The 17,496-nt window shown below is 39.4% G+C and overlaps 1 protein-coding gene and 3 long non-coding RNA genes across 4 annotated transcripts; 2 read left to right on the top strand and 2 right to left on the bottom strand.

The window, feature by feature from the left end:
* The first annotated feature begins 11,926 nt into the window (after window positions 1–11,926).
* Window positions 11,927–12,814, top strand: LOC6039373 (spectrin beta chain). Its single transcript, XM_038248664.1, has 2 exons — window positions 11,927–12,065; window positions 12,127–12,814. The coding sequence occupies exon 2, from the start codon at window positions 12,328–12,330 to the stop codon at window positions 12,697–12,699; it is 372 nt and encodes a 123-aa protein (XP_038104592.1). The 5' UTR covers window positions 11,927–12,065; window positions 12,127–12,327; the 3' UTR covers window positions 12,700–12,814.
* A 33-nt stretch (window positions 12,815–12,847) lies between these two features.
* Window positions 12,848–13,486, top strand: LOC119765606. Its single transcript, XR_005276840.1, has 2 exons — window positions 12,848–13,098; window positions 13,164–13,486. It is a non-coding gene; the product is annotated as an uncharacterized LOC119765606 (long non-coding RNA).
* A 90-nt stretch (window positions 13,487–13,576) lies between these two features.
* LOC6039372 lies at window positions 13,577–14,818 on the bottom strand. Its single transcript, XR_005276839.1, has 3 exons — window positions 14,248–14,818; window positions 14,043–14,184; window positions 13,577–13,980 (listed from the first exon to the last, which is right to left on the bottom strand). It is a non-coding gene; the product is annotated as an uncharacterized LOC6039372 (long non-coding RNA).
* A 44-nt stretch (window positions 14,819–14,862) lies between these two features.
* On the bottom strand, window positions 14,863–15,651 carry LOC119765605. Its single transcript, XR_005276838.1, has 3 exons — window positions 15,347–15,651; window positions 15,196–15,283; window positions 14,863–15,138 (listed from the first exon to the last, which is right to left on the bottom strand). It is a non-coding gene; the product is annotated as an uncharacterized LOC119765605 (long non-coding RNA).
* Window positions 15,652–17,496: the final 1,845 nt, after the last annotated feature.

Here is a 17,496-nt window from a genome sequence, read left to right as displayed (position 1 = left end):
AGTTTTTTTCAAGGCGTCAGCGATCAAAGCTTTTTTGATATTTTCTTGTTGGCGTCACCGATCAAAGTTTTTTTTTAAATTTTCTTGAGGGCGTATTTAATGAAAGTTGGGTTTTTTCAAGGCGTCATCGATAAGTTTTTTTGCAAATATTGTCATGAGGGCGTATTGAGTATGAGTTTAGTTTTTCTCTTGGCGTCAACGAACATAGTTATTTTAAATAGTTTTAAAAGGGCGTGTTTTTTGAAAGTGGAGTTTTTTCTTAGCGTCAAATGTTTTTATGAGGGCGTATTTACTGTGGCGGGCGTATTTACTGAGTTTTCACTTGATGGCGTATCAGTGAGAGTGAAGTTTTTCTCTGGATGTCAAATTTTGATAGTCATAAAAAATGCCGGCCCTTCGGGGCGTTAGGGGTATAAGACATTTTTTTTCCATGGGGGGTGTTGAACACCCATAACACCCCCCTTAGATACGGCCCTGGGCTCCAACACAGAGGAGACTTTTTTCTGACTACCATCACAGAGGTTTGTCAGTCTCCAACAGAGAAGAGACTTCAAAATTAACCATGACTAATCAATTATAACGGCAAAAAACGTTGCTCAAATCAAATTTCAAAGCAAAACATTGTTTGTCAATTTCTGCATAAATCTATAAAAATTTCATTAGAATTCTAAAACGATAGTTTTTAATTTCCACAGCATCAATCTAATATTGCATCAAATTCACAGTAAAAATTTATCGTCAATAATAACAACAATCAAATCTTCATTCAAATAAGAACTAAACATTTTTCATTAACCATAAACTTAATAATCAAATTTTGCATCAACTTCAAAACAAAACATTGGTCATCAATTACCATATAAACAATAAAATATTGCGTCAAATTTAAAACTCAAAATTGCCCATCATAAAACAACAATCAAATATTGCATGAAATTTAAAACCGAATAAAAATATCTTTCTATAATAACAATACTCAAATCCAGAAAACAAATCTTGGCCTTCGATTGCCACAACAAAAAGCAAATCTATCATCATATTCAAAATAATAACTGGCTTTCGATTACCACAATATCAATCAAACCTCGTATCTTACTCGAAACAAAATATTGGTTTTCATTTATCGCAAAAAAAGCAAATTTGTCATCTTATCATAACAAAACATTGGTCTTTAATTCCCTCATCAACAATCAAATCTTTCAATCAAAATTAAACCTGTAAATTTTGTAATTTGTGATTTTATTGGATTTTGCATCAAGTCATTGCCACAACAAGCATATCTTTCATTAAATTTAAAACAAAACTAACAAGAAGCAAATATTTATCTTATTCAAAAATAAACATTGGTCTTCAATTACCAAAGTAACCAGCATCCAATCCAAAATAAAAAATAAAAATAATGATCATGATCATCAATAATAACAACAATCCATAACAATCAAATTTTGCATCAAATTCAAAACAAAACATTGGTCGTCAATTATATAACAACAATAAAATTCAAACAACAAATTTGATTTCAATTACCAAAACAATAACTAAATTAAAAACAAATTATCTACCTTCAGTCGCAAACTAATCCTCCATCAAATTCAAAACGAAATACATATTGATTTTCAATTTCCACAATCCTGTCAAATCTTTTGTCAAATTATAAACAAAATATGGGTCATTCCACCTGAAGTGTGCAAGAAAAAATGCAAATTTGAAAATTACCATCTCCGCTTCTGCTCAAATTTGGCAGAGCTGTTGAGACTATCAAAACATGCAAAAATCCCGAATTTCATCCGAATCGGACCACCCCCTCCATTTTTGTACCCTCCCAAAAAATTGACTTTTTGGTGATTTTTAAGCGAAACCTCTATCTTCAAACGACGATAACTCAAGAACCACACATCTTAGAGGATCAGTCTTAGGGTGCCTACAGAGTGGACGCTACAAGCGATGCTACAAGCGACGCGACTAATTTGACAGACCAAGCGACAACGCGCGACTGGATTTTTGCCCCAGAGTGGACGCGACTAGAAGCGACTCCAAGCAACGCGACTGAAAGAAGCAATTTCGATGCAAACATAATATCTTTTGATGTTTAATGCAGTATTTGTTGTGCTCTAGTTCCAGAAATGGTTCTCCGAAATAATTTGGTGGCCACTGGCCACTCCAGAACCGATACTGAATGTCCCCCCGGGGAACCACCGAAGAGGCCAATATCTGATCAGAGCAAAACCTGTCATTATTGGAATCTTTTTTTTCATTTTGGAAGGACATCTCAGACATGGACAACCTAAATAATTGAATAGCCACTGGCCACTTTGGAACCGGTTCCGAATGTCCCCCAGGGAACCACTGATACGACCAGTATCTGATCAGAGCAAAACCTGTCAAAATTGGTATTGAAATTCTTTATTTTAGAAGAACATCTCAGAAAAAAAATATTTTGGAAGAACATTCTGAAAATTTAGATTGACTTGGCCACTCCGGAACCGGTTCTGAAACACATAAATTTAGAAATTCAAAAATACAAATACAGAGCAAATGTTCGCTAACTGAAACGAATTCGAATTAAAAAGCACTCAAACGTTATAACCAGTTGTCAAACTGGCTTCGACATTTCAACCCCATTGTTCGACGATATCCGAGCACGTTGTTTTTCTTTTTTAATTATCCGCACAATCCGTACTATCCGGATATTTGTAACAAAACATAATAGTTTTGGAGATTTTGCCTAATATTTTTTACTTTAATCATTATCTGGGGTGGATATGGTAGAGCACCCAGAAATCGCCATGCTCCAGTATTCACCCACTTACAGAGTTTAAACTGTGTTTAACTAACTTATACCATTTTTGGATAGAATGCAGGTACTTAGCCGGATCCGGTGGCGCAGTGGTTAGCGTGGTAGCCTCTCACCCCAGTATGGCCTGGGTTCAATCCCAGACGGACCCGGTGGCATTTTTCGAGACGAGATTTGCCTAATCACGCCTTCTATCGGATGTGGAAGTAAAACGTTGGTCCATTAGCGTAAAAGAGGTTTTGAGTGACTCACCACACATAACCTTCGGACGCCTAGAAATGAGTAGAAACTTGCAACAGAGCCCACAAAAGACCCGGGGGTCGTTAAAGTGGATTGCTTTTTTTTGCAGGTACTTATTTATTGATTTCCAACACTTATCAAACCTGAACTAATTAATTTATTCATGAAACCGGTAGAGGGTAATTTATGAAACTTGTTTTATGCAAAAATGGATATTTTATATCGAATTAACACAGCGTTGCTCAGTGGGTCAAAGTATCTCGAAAAGATTTTACAGACTTTAAAATTTTATTTACTCCACTTAAAGTTTTTGCTTTGAAGGCACAGTCTACCTTATTTTTAAATATTTTTTTTTTATATTTTTAAATTTACAAATAAAAAAAATATTAAAAGAGGAGCAAAATAATCAAAAGTTTAAAATTTTCAAAAATTATAGGTTTAGAACATAAAAATTAATTTTTTATCAATGCTATATAAGAATTAAAAAAACGAAGAAATTATAATTTCAAAAAAAAAAAAACTTTTAAAAATCAATATTTAAAAAAAATTTAAGTACATTCTAATAATAAGAAATCTCAACGTTTCGTACTCCGTAGTTAATTTAAGAATTTAAGAATTTAGGAATTTAAGAATTTAAGAATTTAAGAATTTAAGAATTTAAGAATTTAAGAATTTAAGAATTTAAGAATTTAAGAATTTAAGAATTTAAGAATTTAAGAATTTAAGAATTTAAGAATTTAAGAATTTAAGAATTTAAGAATTTAAGAATTTAAGAATTTAAGAATTTAAGAATTTAAGAATTTAAGAATTTAAGAATTTAAGAATTTAAGAATTTAAGAATTAAAGAATTTAAGAATTTAAGAATTTAAGAATTTAAGAATTTAAGAATTTATGAATTTAAGAATTTAAGAATTTAAGAATTTAAGAATTTAAGAATTTAAGAATTTAAGAATTTAAGAATTTAAGAATTTAAGAATTCAAGAATTTAAGAATTTAAGAGTTTAAGAATTTCAGAATACAAAGCAAAGCATACCCATCTCGCATCGACCTCACCAATCTGGCTGAAATTTTCAGGGGTTGTTTGTACATATAAAACTAGCATCTGGCCAAAATATGAGCTATCTAGGTCAACGGGAAGTGGGGCAAATCGGGACACAAAGTTTGAAGGTTCAAAAACGTCAAAAATCGTAAAAAGGCTGTAACTTGGGCAAAATTCAATTTAATTTAAAAATTCAAAATGCATCTGAAAGGGCTTAAAAAATGCAACAAAATGCAGGATAGAGCACCCCGATTGGTTAAATCTAAAGGGAGTTATTGACATTTAAGTGAAAAAATAGCACAATTTTCAAACTCAAATAAAAAAGTGTTCCATCCAGATATCAACTCGGTTCGACCTGCAGCTTGTAGGGGACATCTGGGACTACCATCTGAGACTGAGAACGCTTTGGGTAAGGCAGTTTAACATAATAAATAGACACTTTTACTTTTAGTGAATTTTTTGGTTGTAAATTTTTGCTCGGGGGACCCCTTAGATCCCATTTTCTGATGATAATTTTATCATATTCGTGTTCCTGAGACAATTTCACAATAGAAACATGCATAAAAATGTTTGTTTTCATCCATTTTAACCCTTTAAAAAATGAAAGTTAAAAAAAATCTTCGATTCACATTTATTGAAATTCAAGTTCGTTTCCAAGGATACTAGATGACACCAGAAAAAAGCAGCATCTCAATTTTTTTAACTTTCATTTTTTAAAGGGTTAAAATGGATGAAAATAAACATTTTTATGCATGTTTCTATTGTGAAATTGTCTCAGGAACACGAATATGATAAAATTATCATCAGAAAAAAGGATCTAAGGGGTCCCCCGAGCAAAAATTTACATCCAAAAAATTCACTAAAAGTAAAAGTATCTATTTAATATGTTTAACTGCCTTACCCAAAGCGTTCTCAGTCTCAGATGGTAGTTCCAGATGTCCCCTACAAGCTGCAGGTCGAACCGAGTTGATATCTGGATGGAACACTTTTTTATTTGAGTTTGAAAATTGTGCTATTTTTTCACTAAAATGTCAATAACTCCCTTTAGATTTAACCAATCGGGGTGCTCTATCCTGCATTTTGTTGCATTTTTAAGCCCTTTAGATGCATTTTGAATTTTTAAATTAAATTGAATTTTGCCCAAGTTACAGCCTTTTACGATTTTTGACGTTTTTGAACCTTCAAACTTTGTGTCCTGATTTGCCCCACTTCCCGTTGACCTAGAGTGCTCATATTTTGGCCAGATGCTAGTTTTATATGTACAAACAACCCCTGAAAATTTCAGGCAGATTGGTGAGGTCCAAACGACGTCCCATACAAAGGGGTATGCCCTGTTCGTGGATTCGCTCTTAAGAATTTAAGAATTTAAGAATTTAAGAATTTAAGAATTTAAGAATTTAAGAATTTAAGAATTTAAGAATTTAAGAATTTCAAATGTTTAGATTTTTAAAATTTCAGGTTTTAAATTTTATAGAATTGTGGGTCTCGTGGCGCAGGGGTAGCGGCTTCGGCTGCCGATCCCGATGATGCTATGAGACCAGGGTGGCCACCAGATTTCGATTTTCAATTTCCCGGTTTTTTCCCGGTTTTCTCCCGAGACCAGAAGGAATTTTCCGGAATGTTTTTAAACCAAATTACAATGTTTTTTTAGGCTAACGTTGGTATCAACATACTTTTGGAACGCATACATTTGGTTCAAAGTTTGAGTTCCTCAAGAAAGCTTTCAAATATCTTGAGTACAAAGTAAGTAAGTTGAAAACGAAGCCGTTTTTATCTGTTTCCAATCCAAACCTCTAATTTTTCTAATGATTGGGATTTTTCATCATCATGCTCTATAGATTTTACAAACTAAAAATAAAAAAACTTTTTATTTTTAGAATAACATTAATTATTATTAGAAAGCAGGAAATGGCATTTACAATTTATTAATTTTGTAGAAAAGATTTGCAAAAATACATTGTTATCAACATTTATATAAATGCTCGTAAAGTTTCTTTGAAAAAAGGTTTTGTGTATTCAAGAAGAACGATTATTCCAAGAATTATCAATTTCTGTGAATTAATTATTATTTTTTGGTGAGTACTTTCTTTTTAACCAAAAAGTCTTTTTGAATCATTAGTCCAAACAAAAATGTATACACTTTGGCAGCAGTGCAGGAAAGTTCCATACAAATATAAAAAACGGTATCTTGACACTTTTTTTTATCGATTAAGTATCTTCGGTAAGTTGATTGATGGAATAAATTTTCGAAAATAATTTTAATTTAGAAAAACTGTCTGAAATACCCAAAACACAAAATGGTGCTGCGATTTTTTCAACAACACATAAGGCTGGTACAAATTTTATTTAAAGTTTTTGTCCCTTCCTTCAAAGTTGCCCCGAAAAATCAGAGGGCAAAAAAAAATTTTTTTTTCATAGAACATCTAAATTTCAATCGAAAATTGAGTGCAATCAGCTGAAATCTATTTAAAATACATTCCCCTGCGTTTGGAATCATTTTTAAGCATGTTTGGGTTGATTTAATAATATTTTGATTTTTTTTTTTAATTTTCGGTCTTTAATATCGCAAAAAGTTTTTTCCGTACATTTTTTGAAGGCTAATAATTGCAAAACAACTGAACTAGTGTAAAATGCATTTTTAAACACTTTTGCATTCAAATGTTGAGACTATGGCTTGTTCTTTAATTTTTTGTAATATTTTATTTTTTGTTTTTTACTCAACGTCCATGTACATTTCTTCAAATCAGTTTTCTTAGTAAAGCTTCAAAATAAAATGTTTTTCTGTATTTCTTAAACTATCTGCTGAAAATGCCAAGCATTTTGGAGATATTCTTTCTGTTAATTAAATATTCATTGACTTTTTTTATTTTTCTATTTTTTTCTTCCATATTTAATAATAATAATTTTGTATAAATTTATGATGACCGACGAATTGTTTTTGGAACAGATATTTTTTAAACTGCCCAAAATATACATTTGAAAAATTTTCAAAAATAGTTTTGATTTCAGATTTAAACATGCTATTTAATAGTATTTTTAGAAGTTGTAGCTATTTTCATTAAAAATCATTCTATTTTAGCTTTAAAAAATCGAATGGTTGAGAAAATTCTTTACTGCTTTCTTTGAAGGACAAATCTTGATCATTAAATTAAAAAAATCCTGATTTAAATTTTATGCACAACTAATATTTTAGCAAACAAAGGTCAAATCAACAATATCCAAATTATGAAACATATGATTATTTTTACAAATATTTTGAATGTTTTAAATTAAATGGCACAATTTACAAATTTGAAACAAATATTCGTAGAAAAACAAAAAGAAAAACTCTAAAATGGTGCACTTTATTTTAAATTCTTAAAATTTCTTAACGAATGCAAATTATAGGTTTATCATTTAAATATTTTTTTAAACATTTTCTGATTGGTCAAAAATAATTCGCCCGTAATTCACTGCACCTTAAATATGGTTGTTAGCTTTTGCTTCAAATCTATTTATTTTTTTTTCTCTTAAATATTTCGTTTGAGGGTTTTTCTGGCCCCCTGAGACCGCTCGTGGTACCCACAGGGGTACATGTGGTCGAGAACCGCTGCTGTAGAGGAAAAAAAATGCTAGTTTTCGCGATTTCTTCATTTAGAATAACAGGAATAATATTCTATTTGAGAAAAGAACATATTGAATACATTAAAGAGGGGCTTTTGTCAAAATTTAAATAAACTTAAAATATTTTCCCGGTTTGTCAGTCGAATTCCCGAGTTTTTCCCGGTTTTCTCCCGGTGGATAAAAATCCCGGGTTTTCCCGGTTTTCCCGGTTTTTCCCGAGGTGGCCACCCTGTATGAGACGCGGGTTCGATTCCCGCCTTATCCACTGAGCTTCTATCGGATGGTGAAGTAAAACGTCGGTCCCGGTTTCTCCTGTCTCGTCAGAGGCGCTGGAGCAGAAATCCCACGTTAGAGGAAGGCCATGCCCCGGGGGGCGTAGTGCCAATAGTTTCGTTTTCGTTTTCAGAATTTTAGAATGATGATCTCGATGATGATCTGTTTTCCTTGAGAATTAGTGACGGCTTCACCTGAATTGCTTACTACATTACCACACCAGTCCTACATTTTTACCATTGAATCAAGATTTTGCATTGTGTCCAATGTCCATACAAAAATGTTTTCAAAATAAAAATTCAAAAGACGCTTACTGAAAAGTTTTCTGATCGATACGATTTCTTTGACAAAGTTATGCAGTCCAGCCTCGATTATCCGAAGGTTTCTATGGGATTTTGGGGTTCTATGTGGACTTCCGATAATCGTATGAAATTTTTGTTTTGTTTTTTTTTTTATTTTGTTACTTTGAACAAATTTAAGTTCTGCAACTCCATTTTATTAAAATTCAAATGGTTGATTGTCATCCAAGTACATTTTCCTTATGAACGCCATGGACTATTCCCGAGATGTCCTTCCAAAATGAAGAATTTCGATACCAATATTGACAGGTTTTGCCCTGATCAGATATTGGCCACTTCGGTTGTTCCGGAGAACCAGTTCCGGAGTGGCCAGTGGCCACCAAATTATTTCGGTGGACCCTTTTTGAGATGCCCTTCCAATATGAAGAATTTTGATACCAACATTGACTAGTTTTCTTCTGATCAGATATTGGCCACTTCGGTAGTTCCCCGGAGGACATTCAGAACCGGTTCCGGAGTGGCCAGTGGCTACCAAATTATTTCGGTGGACCCATTCTGAGATGGCCTTCCAATATGAAGAATTTTGATACCAACATTGACTAGTTTTCTTCTGATCAGATATTGGCCACTTCGGTGGTTCCCCGGAGGACATTCAGAACCGGTTCCGGAGTGGCCAGTGGCTACCAAATTATTTTGGTGGACCATTTCTGAGATGTCCTTCCAAAATGAAGAATTTCGATACCAATATTGACTGGTTTTGCTTTGATCAGATATTGGCCACTTCGGTGGTTCCCCGGAGGACATTTAGAACCGGTTCCGGAGTGGCCAGTGGCCACCAAATTATTTTGGTGGACCATTTTTGAGATGTCCTTCCAAAATGAAGAATTTCGATACCAATATTGACCGGTTTTGCTCTTATCAGATATTGGCCACTTCGGTGGTTCCCCGGAGGAAATTCAGAACCGGTTCCGGAGTGGCCAATGGCCACCAAATTATTTCGGTGGACCCTTTTTGAGATGCCCTTCCAATATGAAGAATTTTGATACCAACATTGACTAGTTTTCTTCTGATCAGATATTGGCCACTTCGGTGGTTCCCCGGAGGACATTCAGAACCGGTTCCGGAGTGGCCAGTGGCTACAAATTATTTTGGTGGACCATTTCTGAGATGTCCTTCCAAAATGAAGAATTTCGATACCAATATTGACTGGTTTTGCTTTGATCAGATATTGGCCACTTCGGTGGTTCCCGGAGGACATTTAGAACCGGTTCCGGAGTGGCCAGTGGCCACCAAATTATTTTGGTGGACCATTTTTGAGAAGTCCTTCCAAAATGAAGAATTTCGATACCAATATTGACCGGTTTTGCTCTTATCAGATATTGGCCACTTCGGTGGTTCCCCGGAGGAAATTCAGAACCGGTTCCGGAGTGGCCAATGGCCACCAAATTATTTCGGTGGACCCTTTTTGAGATGCCCTTCCAATATGAAGATTTTTGATACCAACATTGACTAGTTTTCTTCTGATCAGATATTGGCCACTTCGGTAGTTCCCCGGAGGACATTCAGAACCGGTTCCGGAGTGGCCAGTGGCCACCAAATTATTTCGGTGGACCCATTCTGAGATGGCCTTCCAATATGAAGAATTTTGATACCAACATTGACTAGTTTTCTTCTGATCAGATATTGGCCACTTCGGTGGTTCCCCGGAGGAAATTCAGAACCGGTTCCGGAGTGGCCAATGGCCACCAAATTATTTCGGTGGACCCTTTCTGAGATGCCCTTCCAATATGAAGAATTTTGATTTTTTTATTTTTTATTTACAATTTAAAATTCATTTCGAACCATTTTGCAATTTTTTAATTAAATGTACTTTGTTTATTGCATTAAACAATTCTTCTGCTCATTTTGTTCGAAATTTTGAATAGCGAAAAGCTGAACAAAACATCAGAATCAATTTAAATCGCTTGATTTGCAAGCGACTGACCTCGGTTTGCACAGGTCGGTCGCGCGACCAATTTGACAGTTGCTTGTTCGTCGCTTGTAGCGCAGCGAAAAATCGCTTCTACTCTGAATAGGCGAGCGATTTCTGCTGGCCGCAAATGAGTCGCGCGTAGTCGCTTCGCCTGTCAAATTAGTCGCGTCGCTTGTAGCGTCGCTTGCAGCGTCCACTCTGTAAGGGCCCTTAGACTAATTTTTGAAGAAAATTGGACGTTGAATCCATTTCCGTGATCAAAATTTAGATTAAAATATGTTTTCTACCTGTATTGCGCAATTGAAAAGTTTAAATGGCCGTATCTCAAAACAGCCCTATTTATTTTTTGAACTTGACCTCACCATCGTATTCCCCGGCAAATTTTACATAAGAATCCGTTCCAGAGATATCGAATTTTAAAGTTTTATGAATTTGAGATTACCTACATCAACTACACTCGACGCATCTGCTAGAAGCACTCGGGCGCGCTGATCAATAACTACTACCTGGTTATTTATTGAAATAAGATTTCATTCCAAATAATCATTAGTAAATTAGCCCACAGGACAGATCAAGAACGGCACGCAATACAGGGCAGAATGGAATTCCCGCAGAGCTAGCAGGAAATTGCAATTGATCTTGTTAGTAACACTTAAGAGAATGTGTACGATACATTATCGTGTTAAAAAATATGAATTAACATGAATAAAACATTGGTGAAGCATGATTAACCTTCGGAAAGTCGCGCTAGTGTACTTTGTGCACCAGATTTGGGAAACTTCAAAAAACAATAGTTTTTCATGAAACAATCAAGCCGTAGCCTTGATATATGCTCAAGTTAAACATTTTTACTGACGGAAACAAGTTTACCTAAGACATTGTTGAGTAAAAACTATTTTTAATATATTTTTTAAAATAGTGTTTTTGGGTTGGTGCACAAAGTACACCAGCGCGACTGCTCGTGTAAGTATTTTTTTGGTGGAATGAATACCGGAAGTTACACATTGTTTTTATAAGTCTCAATCAGGATCAATTGACCCCAAAACTGTTTCATTGTATTCAGGAGGGCCTCTAATTCCGACTCGATGAAAATATGGGTTCTGGTGGCCCTTTGGGATGTTCCGAATAGGGGACATTTTCAGAAATCCGGTCCACAAGGCATGATGGGTGTCAAACTTCATAATTTTCAACGGCAAACCTCAGTTTGAACATTTAAAGTGTCAGAGATGATCTGGCCACCATCCGGATTAACCCGGTGGCCCTGGGGATGTTCCGAAGGGGGGACATTTCCGGAGTTCCGGTGATGGGTGTCAAACTTCATAATTTTCAACGGCAAATCTCAATATGAACAATATGGGTTCTGGTGGCCCTTTGGGATGTTCCGAATAGGGGACATTTTCAGAAATCCGGTCCACAAGGCATGATGGGTGTCAAACTTCATAATTTTCAACGGCAAACCTCAGTTTGAACATTTAAAGTGTCAGAGATGATCTGGCCACCATCCGGATTAACCCGGTGGCCCTGGGGATGTTCCGAAGGGGGGACATTTCCGGAGTTCCGGTGATGGGTGTCAAACTTCATAATTTTCAACGGCAAATCTCAATATGAACATTTTTAGTGCAATACTAGGGGGGTGACACTTCGGTTCCGCCGGGTCTGGCATCTCGAGCTCGGAGCCAGCGCCGAGCTGGAACTTTCCTGGAACCATGCTTGGAACTTTGATCAAAAAGTAGCAAGTTTTTTTAATCAGTTTAGCGTGCAACTGTCACTGTCAATCAACAAAATAAAAACAAAAGCCACGTTTTTTTCTTGCGATATTTCACACGGTTTTCTTCGGTTGTTACGGTATTTTTTTCATTTCTGTACAAAAAAGGACATTTACAATACTTGATTTTTCAACCTGCAGAAATAAAAGTTGTTTGACTCTGCTCCACCGCCATATCGATCGTCTTCGGAGCTGCCAACAACAGTGGCGGTGGCTTCAAGTAGTCGAACCCTGTCGAACCGTCTGAATGCCATCGCTCCGGCTACACCAAGAATTGCCGCTCGCAAGGAGAACGTCCTGCGTCTGTGGAATTATCGGCTAGAACTTCTACGAGCCCGACGAATGCAGCAAAACTTCCAGGGGAACTTGATGAAGGAGATCAAGCAGCGTCTGCTGACCGACGATTACGGCAAGCATGTGATTGGTGTCGCAAACCTGCTTCGGAGACACGAGCAGCAACTGACGAGCTGGTTCCCCAGGGGCACTTCGGTGCCGATCGTATCGACTAGCGATTCAAGGAGATCCTGCTTATGTGGAACAACTTGCATGACTTCAACGTTTCCCGTCGCAAGCGACTTCTTTCAACTGTTTGCCGATGCTGATGATATCGATAACTGGATGCTGGACGCAATGCGTCTCGTGTCTTCCGAGGACGTTGGCCGTGACGGAGCGAACGTGCAGAGCCTGCTGAAGGATGTTGCCGATAAGCTGTAGAACTACGCCGAAACGATCGAACGCACACGCTACACACGCAACCGGAACAGCAAAAGGTCCAGGAACGTCTTGCCGCCATCGATGCCCGCTACAAGGAGCTCGTGGAACTGATTAAACTGCGCAAGCAGCGCAGGCGTCGGCGTACAGACCTGTCGCCATCTAGGCCAAGCTGACCACCCTGGAAAGCGAGCCCGATGCCATCGAGGGTAATCTGTGCTACGTGTGGAGCAGCAAATATTGCGATAAGTAATGACCACTAGATAACGGCTTCGAACTTGATTGAGTAAAGGACCAAAACGATAGCGGGAATTCGGAGGAGATTTGGATCTGATAGGGGATAGTGATGGTCACGGATTATTTCAGCGAACCAGGGCACACTCAATTCCGTATTTGACGGAGGTAAGTTGGGCATAGAAAAGTGTTACGGAAGTCAATATTTATGAAATTATCTGCTCTTTTCCTAGGTTCCTGCTGAACCGGAACGGGATCTCCTGCGACCGGGTCGATATTCTTGTCGAAACCGAAAGTCATCAAACGGCCTCAAGACGTATTCTAAAGCTCCACTTCTACAGCCGGCGGCTGCATTCTGTCACTTGATTTCTGCTTGATCAAATCCGTTAAAGGTTTTCAGTTGTTTGGTTCCAGGTTATGATGGTGTGGGTTTTGACCCCTGAGTCACAACGAACTTCGATTCTGTTGTGCGCCAAATTCAGTAGGCCTACGAGCTGTAAAAAAGCTGATTAATCAAGAGTCCGAATAAAGCGGGTTGGGGTTATTGGGGATTGTTTTATTGAATATTTAATTTAATAAGATGACAAATGGAACTAATGGTTCTTCATTTCCGGAATCCTTCATAGTGCAGCATTTCCGTTTTTGCTGTTGCTGAAGATTTTGGTCATCAAGGCTTGCGTTGCATTGCGCTTTATTTCCTTTTTACCGTTCGACGTTTCACGTCGTGCACTGGCGGTACCGTCGGCGTCACTCTAGATCTTGTTGAGGTGCGTGTTGCTCTGCTCAGTCAGGCCCTGTCAGCGGTCAGTCGGTCAGCGTCGCTACCGCCGTTTTGTACGTATCCTTCAGCTGTAACGATATTCCGAGTCTTAGTACATACGCATTGTTGGCCGACTCCTTGACCATTTCCGCCTGCTTGATGATCTTCTCGGCGTCCTGCTGGTTCTGCACGTTGCTCACGTGCAGCTTGCTGAGGCGCGTCTTCAGCACGTCCACCTTGCCGGCGGTCACGTTGGCCCGGTTGTACGCGTCGTCCGTTTCCTTGTCAATCTGTAATATACCGTTGATTTTGATCACTTCCAAGTCCTGGTATCACAGAAATTCCAACATACCTCTTCAAGATCAATCTTAGCCGACTAAATGTCCTCGTTGGGGCGCTTGATCGACTGTCTTGCCTTCTTCTGCGCTTCTTTAGCGTCACCCAGAGCGCTTTTTACATCCAAAGCGTCCTCCAACACCTTCTCGGCACGGTTCCTAGGTGAAAAAGATCAATAAATAAAAACCCTCCAACTCCATCCCTCCCCAAACCCATCCTACTTGGCGCATAATCATGCTGCTCCACCCAATCCAGATCGTGCTTGGTGTTCCGGATAATCGACTCCAGGGGCGACACCACCTCGTCGCACTGCTCGGCCAGCGTTTGACTGCAACTGCAGCGTGTACTGCTGGATCTGTTCCGCAAGCCCGCGGATCTTCTCCGGCGTTACCGTGTTCGCCGTCTTGATTATCATTCTCGATGTTCTCCTGGTTCTTCTTCAGCAGCACCTCCGTTCACTTGCACTGCCGCTCGGCGTTGTCGTTCAGCTTCTGGATCGCCATGATGGTCTCACCCAGCTGGGTGACGCGATTCCAGGCGTCACGCGTCGGGTTCAGCGCACCCTCGATGTTGCCTTCCTGCAGTTTGGTGGCATTCTCACGCAGTTAGTTCGCCAACTGCTTCAGCTCTCGGTCTTCTTGCTCAGCTCCTCGACGTCGATGTTGGCAAACTTGACGTTTGCACTGGTTTCCTGCAGTTGCTTCTCGGACGCCTCAACGGCCTTCGCCGACTCGTTCAGATGTTGCTTCACGTCCGCGATGTTTGCGTTGATCGCCTCGATCTCCCGATCGGATATCGTGTTAGTTAGCAGTCCTTGGATAACCTCGACCTTCTCGCTCATCGAGTCGAACTCCTTCTTGTACGCTCCGGTAGCAGCGTCTTGATCGTCTTCGCTTTCTCGATCGTTCGTTTCGTTTCCTCCCGCAGTCCGTCCAGGATGATCGCCCATTTGTCGAAGCATTCGCCACACGGTTCACAGTACGGAGCGTCGCCAAGGTATCCACGCGCGCATTGGTCGCACTTGTAGCCTCCAATATCGGGGTTACAGATGCACTGGCCGGTTTCGCGGTCGCACTGCCAAGTGGCCGCGCCGTAAATGTTACAGTCGCAAGCTGAAAGGTTGAGCTGTTTGTAGATGGTTCCTGTACGATTTGATTACAACTACTTACGGTTGCACTGCGCCACTGCACGTTGGGATTGCCACAGAAGACTGTCTCGCACTGAAAACATTGGCGACCTCAAAAGCCTGCCGTCGTACTGGAACAAACCAAGAGATCGTTAACTAACGCGATCGAGCAAAACTCGAAACCCCACACTCACCGGATTACACCGACCCCACCGGATCGCAGCTGCACTGGCAATCTTCCTCGAGTACTGGCCGCGCCTTGATTTTTACCGCAGGGAACCGTTCGTCAATAACCCGACTTGGTACGTTGGCCACCGGTAACATTTCGCCAGCCCGAAATGTCACGAGAACCGCGAATTTCCGCCCAAAACCGACGTAAACGTTTTTTTCCGACGGCCACTCCTTCAAATTAATTTTGATGAAACATAAACAGTCAGAATCACCACGAGTCTGACGTTACTAAACGTCAAATGTTACACTCTCAACAAAAGTACTCATATTTTGCAGAAAAGTTGGTTCGGAGCTCAAAAGTTCTGGCACCGCGCCAGACCCGCGCCGAAAACCTGAAGTGGCACACTCTTGGTGCAATAGGTGATCTGGCCACAATACGGACTTTCCCAGTGGTCCCGGGGATGTTGCGAAGAAGTGACATTTCCAAAATTCCGGTCCGCAGGGCGTGATGGATGTCAAACTTCATAATTATCAACGGCAAACCTCAGTTTGAACATTTAAAGTGTCAGAGATGATGGTGGCCAGCATCCGGATTAACCCGGTGGCCCTGGGGATGTTCCGAAGAGGGGACATTTTCGGAATTCCGGTCCACAAGGCATGATGGGTGTCAAACTTCATAATTTTCAACGGCAAACCTCAATATGAACATTTTTAGTGCAATAGGTGATCTGGCCACAATACGGACTAACCCGGTGGCCACGGGAATGTTCCGAAGGGGGGACATTTTCGGAAATCCGGTCCCCAAGGCATGATAAGTGTCAAATTTCATTATTTTCATTGGCAATCCTCTATATGGACATTTTTAGTGCCATAGATGATCTGACCACAATACGGATTAACCCGGTGGCTCCGGGGATGTTCCGATGAGGGGACATTTCCGAAATTCTGGTCCGCTAGGCATGATGGGTGTCAAACTTCATAATTTTCAAAGGCAAACCTCTATATGGACATTATAAGTATCAAAGATGATCTGGCCACCATCCGGATTAACCCGGTGGCCTTGGGGATGTTCCGAAGAGGGGACATTTCCGAAATTCTGGTCCGCTAGGCATGATGGGTGTCAAACTTCATAATTTTCAACGGCAAACCTCAATATGAACATTTTTAGTGCAATAGGTGATCTGGCCACAACACGGACTAACCCGGTGGCCCCGGGAATGTTCCGAAGGGGGGACATTTCCGGAAATCCGGTCCACAAGGCATGATAGGCGTCAAACTTCATTATCTTCAATGGAAAACCTCAATAGGAACATTTTTAGTGATTTTACCACAATACGGATTAACCAGGTGGCTCCGGGGATGTTCCGATGAGGGGACATTTCCGAAATTCAGATCCGCTAGGCATGATGGGTGTCAAACTTCATAATTTTCAACGGCAAACCTCAATATGAACATGTTTAGTGCCATAGGTGATCTGGCCACAATACGGACTGACCCGGTGGCTCCGGAGATTTTCCGAAGATTGGACATTTCCGGAAATTCGGTCCACATGGCATGATGGGACTTAAAATTCATAATTTTCAAAGGCAATCCATCATATGGACATTTTTAGTGCCATAGGTGATCTGGCCAGAATACGGACTCCCCGGTGGCCCCAGGGATGTTTCGAAGAGTAGACATTGTCGAAATTCCGGTCCGCAAGGCATGATGGATGTCAAACATAATTTTCAACGGCTAACCTCAATATGTACATTTAAAGTGTCAGAGATGATCTTGCCACCATCCGGATTAACCCGGTGACCCTGGTTATGTTCCAAAGTGGGTACATTTCCGGAAATTCGGTCCAATATTCATAATTTTTAAAGCCTATCATCTTTATGGCCCTTTTTAGTGCTATAGATGATCTGGCCATAATACGGACTGCCCCGGAGATGTTCCGACTCATACGGCCTTTCGTCCCATCAAACCGCGTGTAATGATAGGCCGTAAGTTCAAATATAAAGTGCAATCATCAAAAAACAAGTAATCATACATTTTCTTGAATTGTTTATTTATTTAGAGTATTTTTTGCTCCCCTTTCCCAATGGATACAGGTTTGATGAATGAAACACCAAAAATACATAATTACAGTATTTTTGTAAAATTCCCAAACCTTGAAATCTAGTTTTGACCA

The sequence above is a fragment of the Culex quinquefasciatus genome, chromosome 1 (assembly GCF_015732765.1).
Source record: "Culex quinquefasciatus strain JHB chromosome 1, VPISU_Cqui_1.0_pri_paternal, whole genome shotgun sequence".
Classification (NCBI taxonomy): Eukaryota; Metazoa; Arthropoda; class Insecta; order Diptera; family Culicidae; genus Culex; species Culex quinquefasciatus.
This window is presented reverse-complemented; position numbering and strand designations above follow the sequence as displayed.

Bases quoted from the DNA above. Each gene is read 5' to 3' on its own strand.
- LOC6039373 (XM_038248664.1), top strand. From the start codon at position 12,328: ATGCAGCAAAACTTCCAGGGGAACTTGATGAAGGAGATCAAGCAGCGT.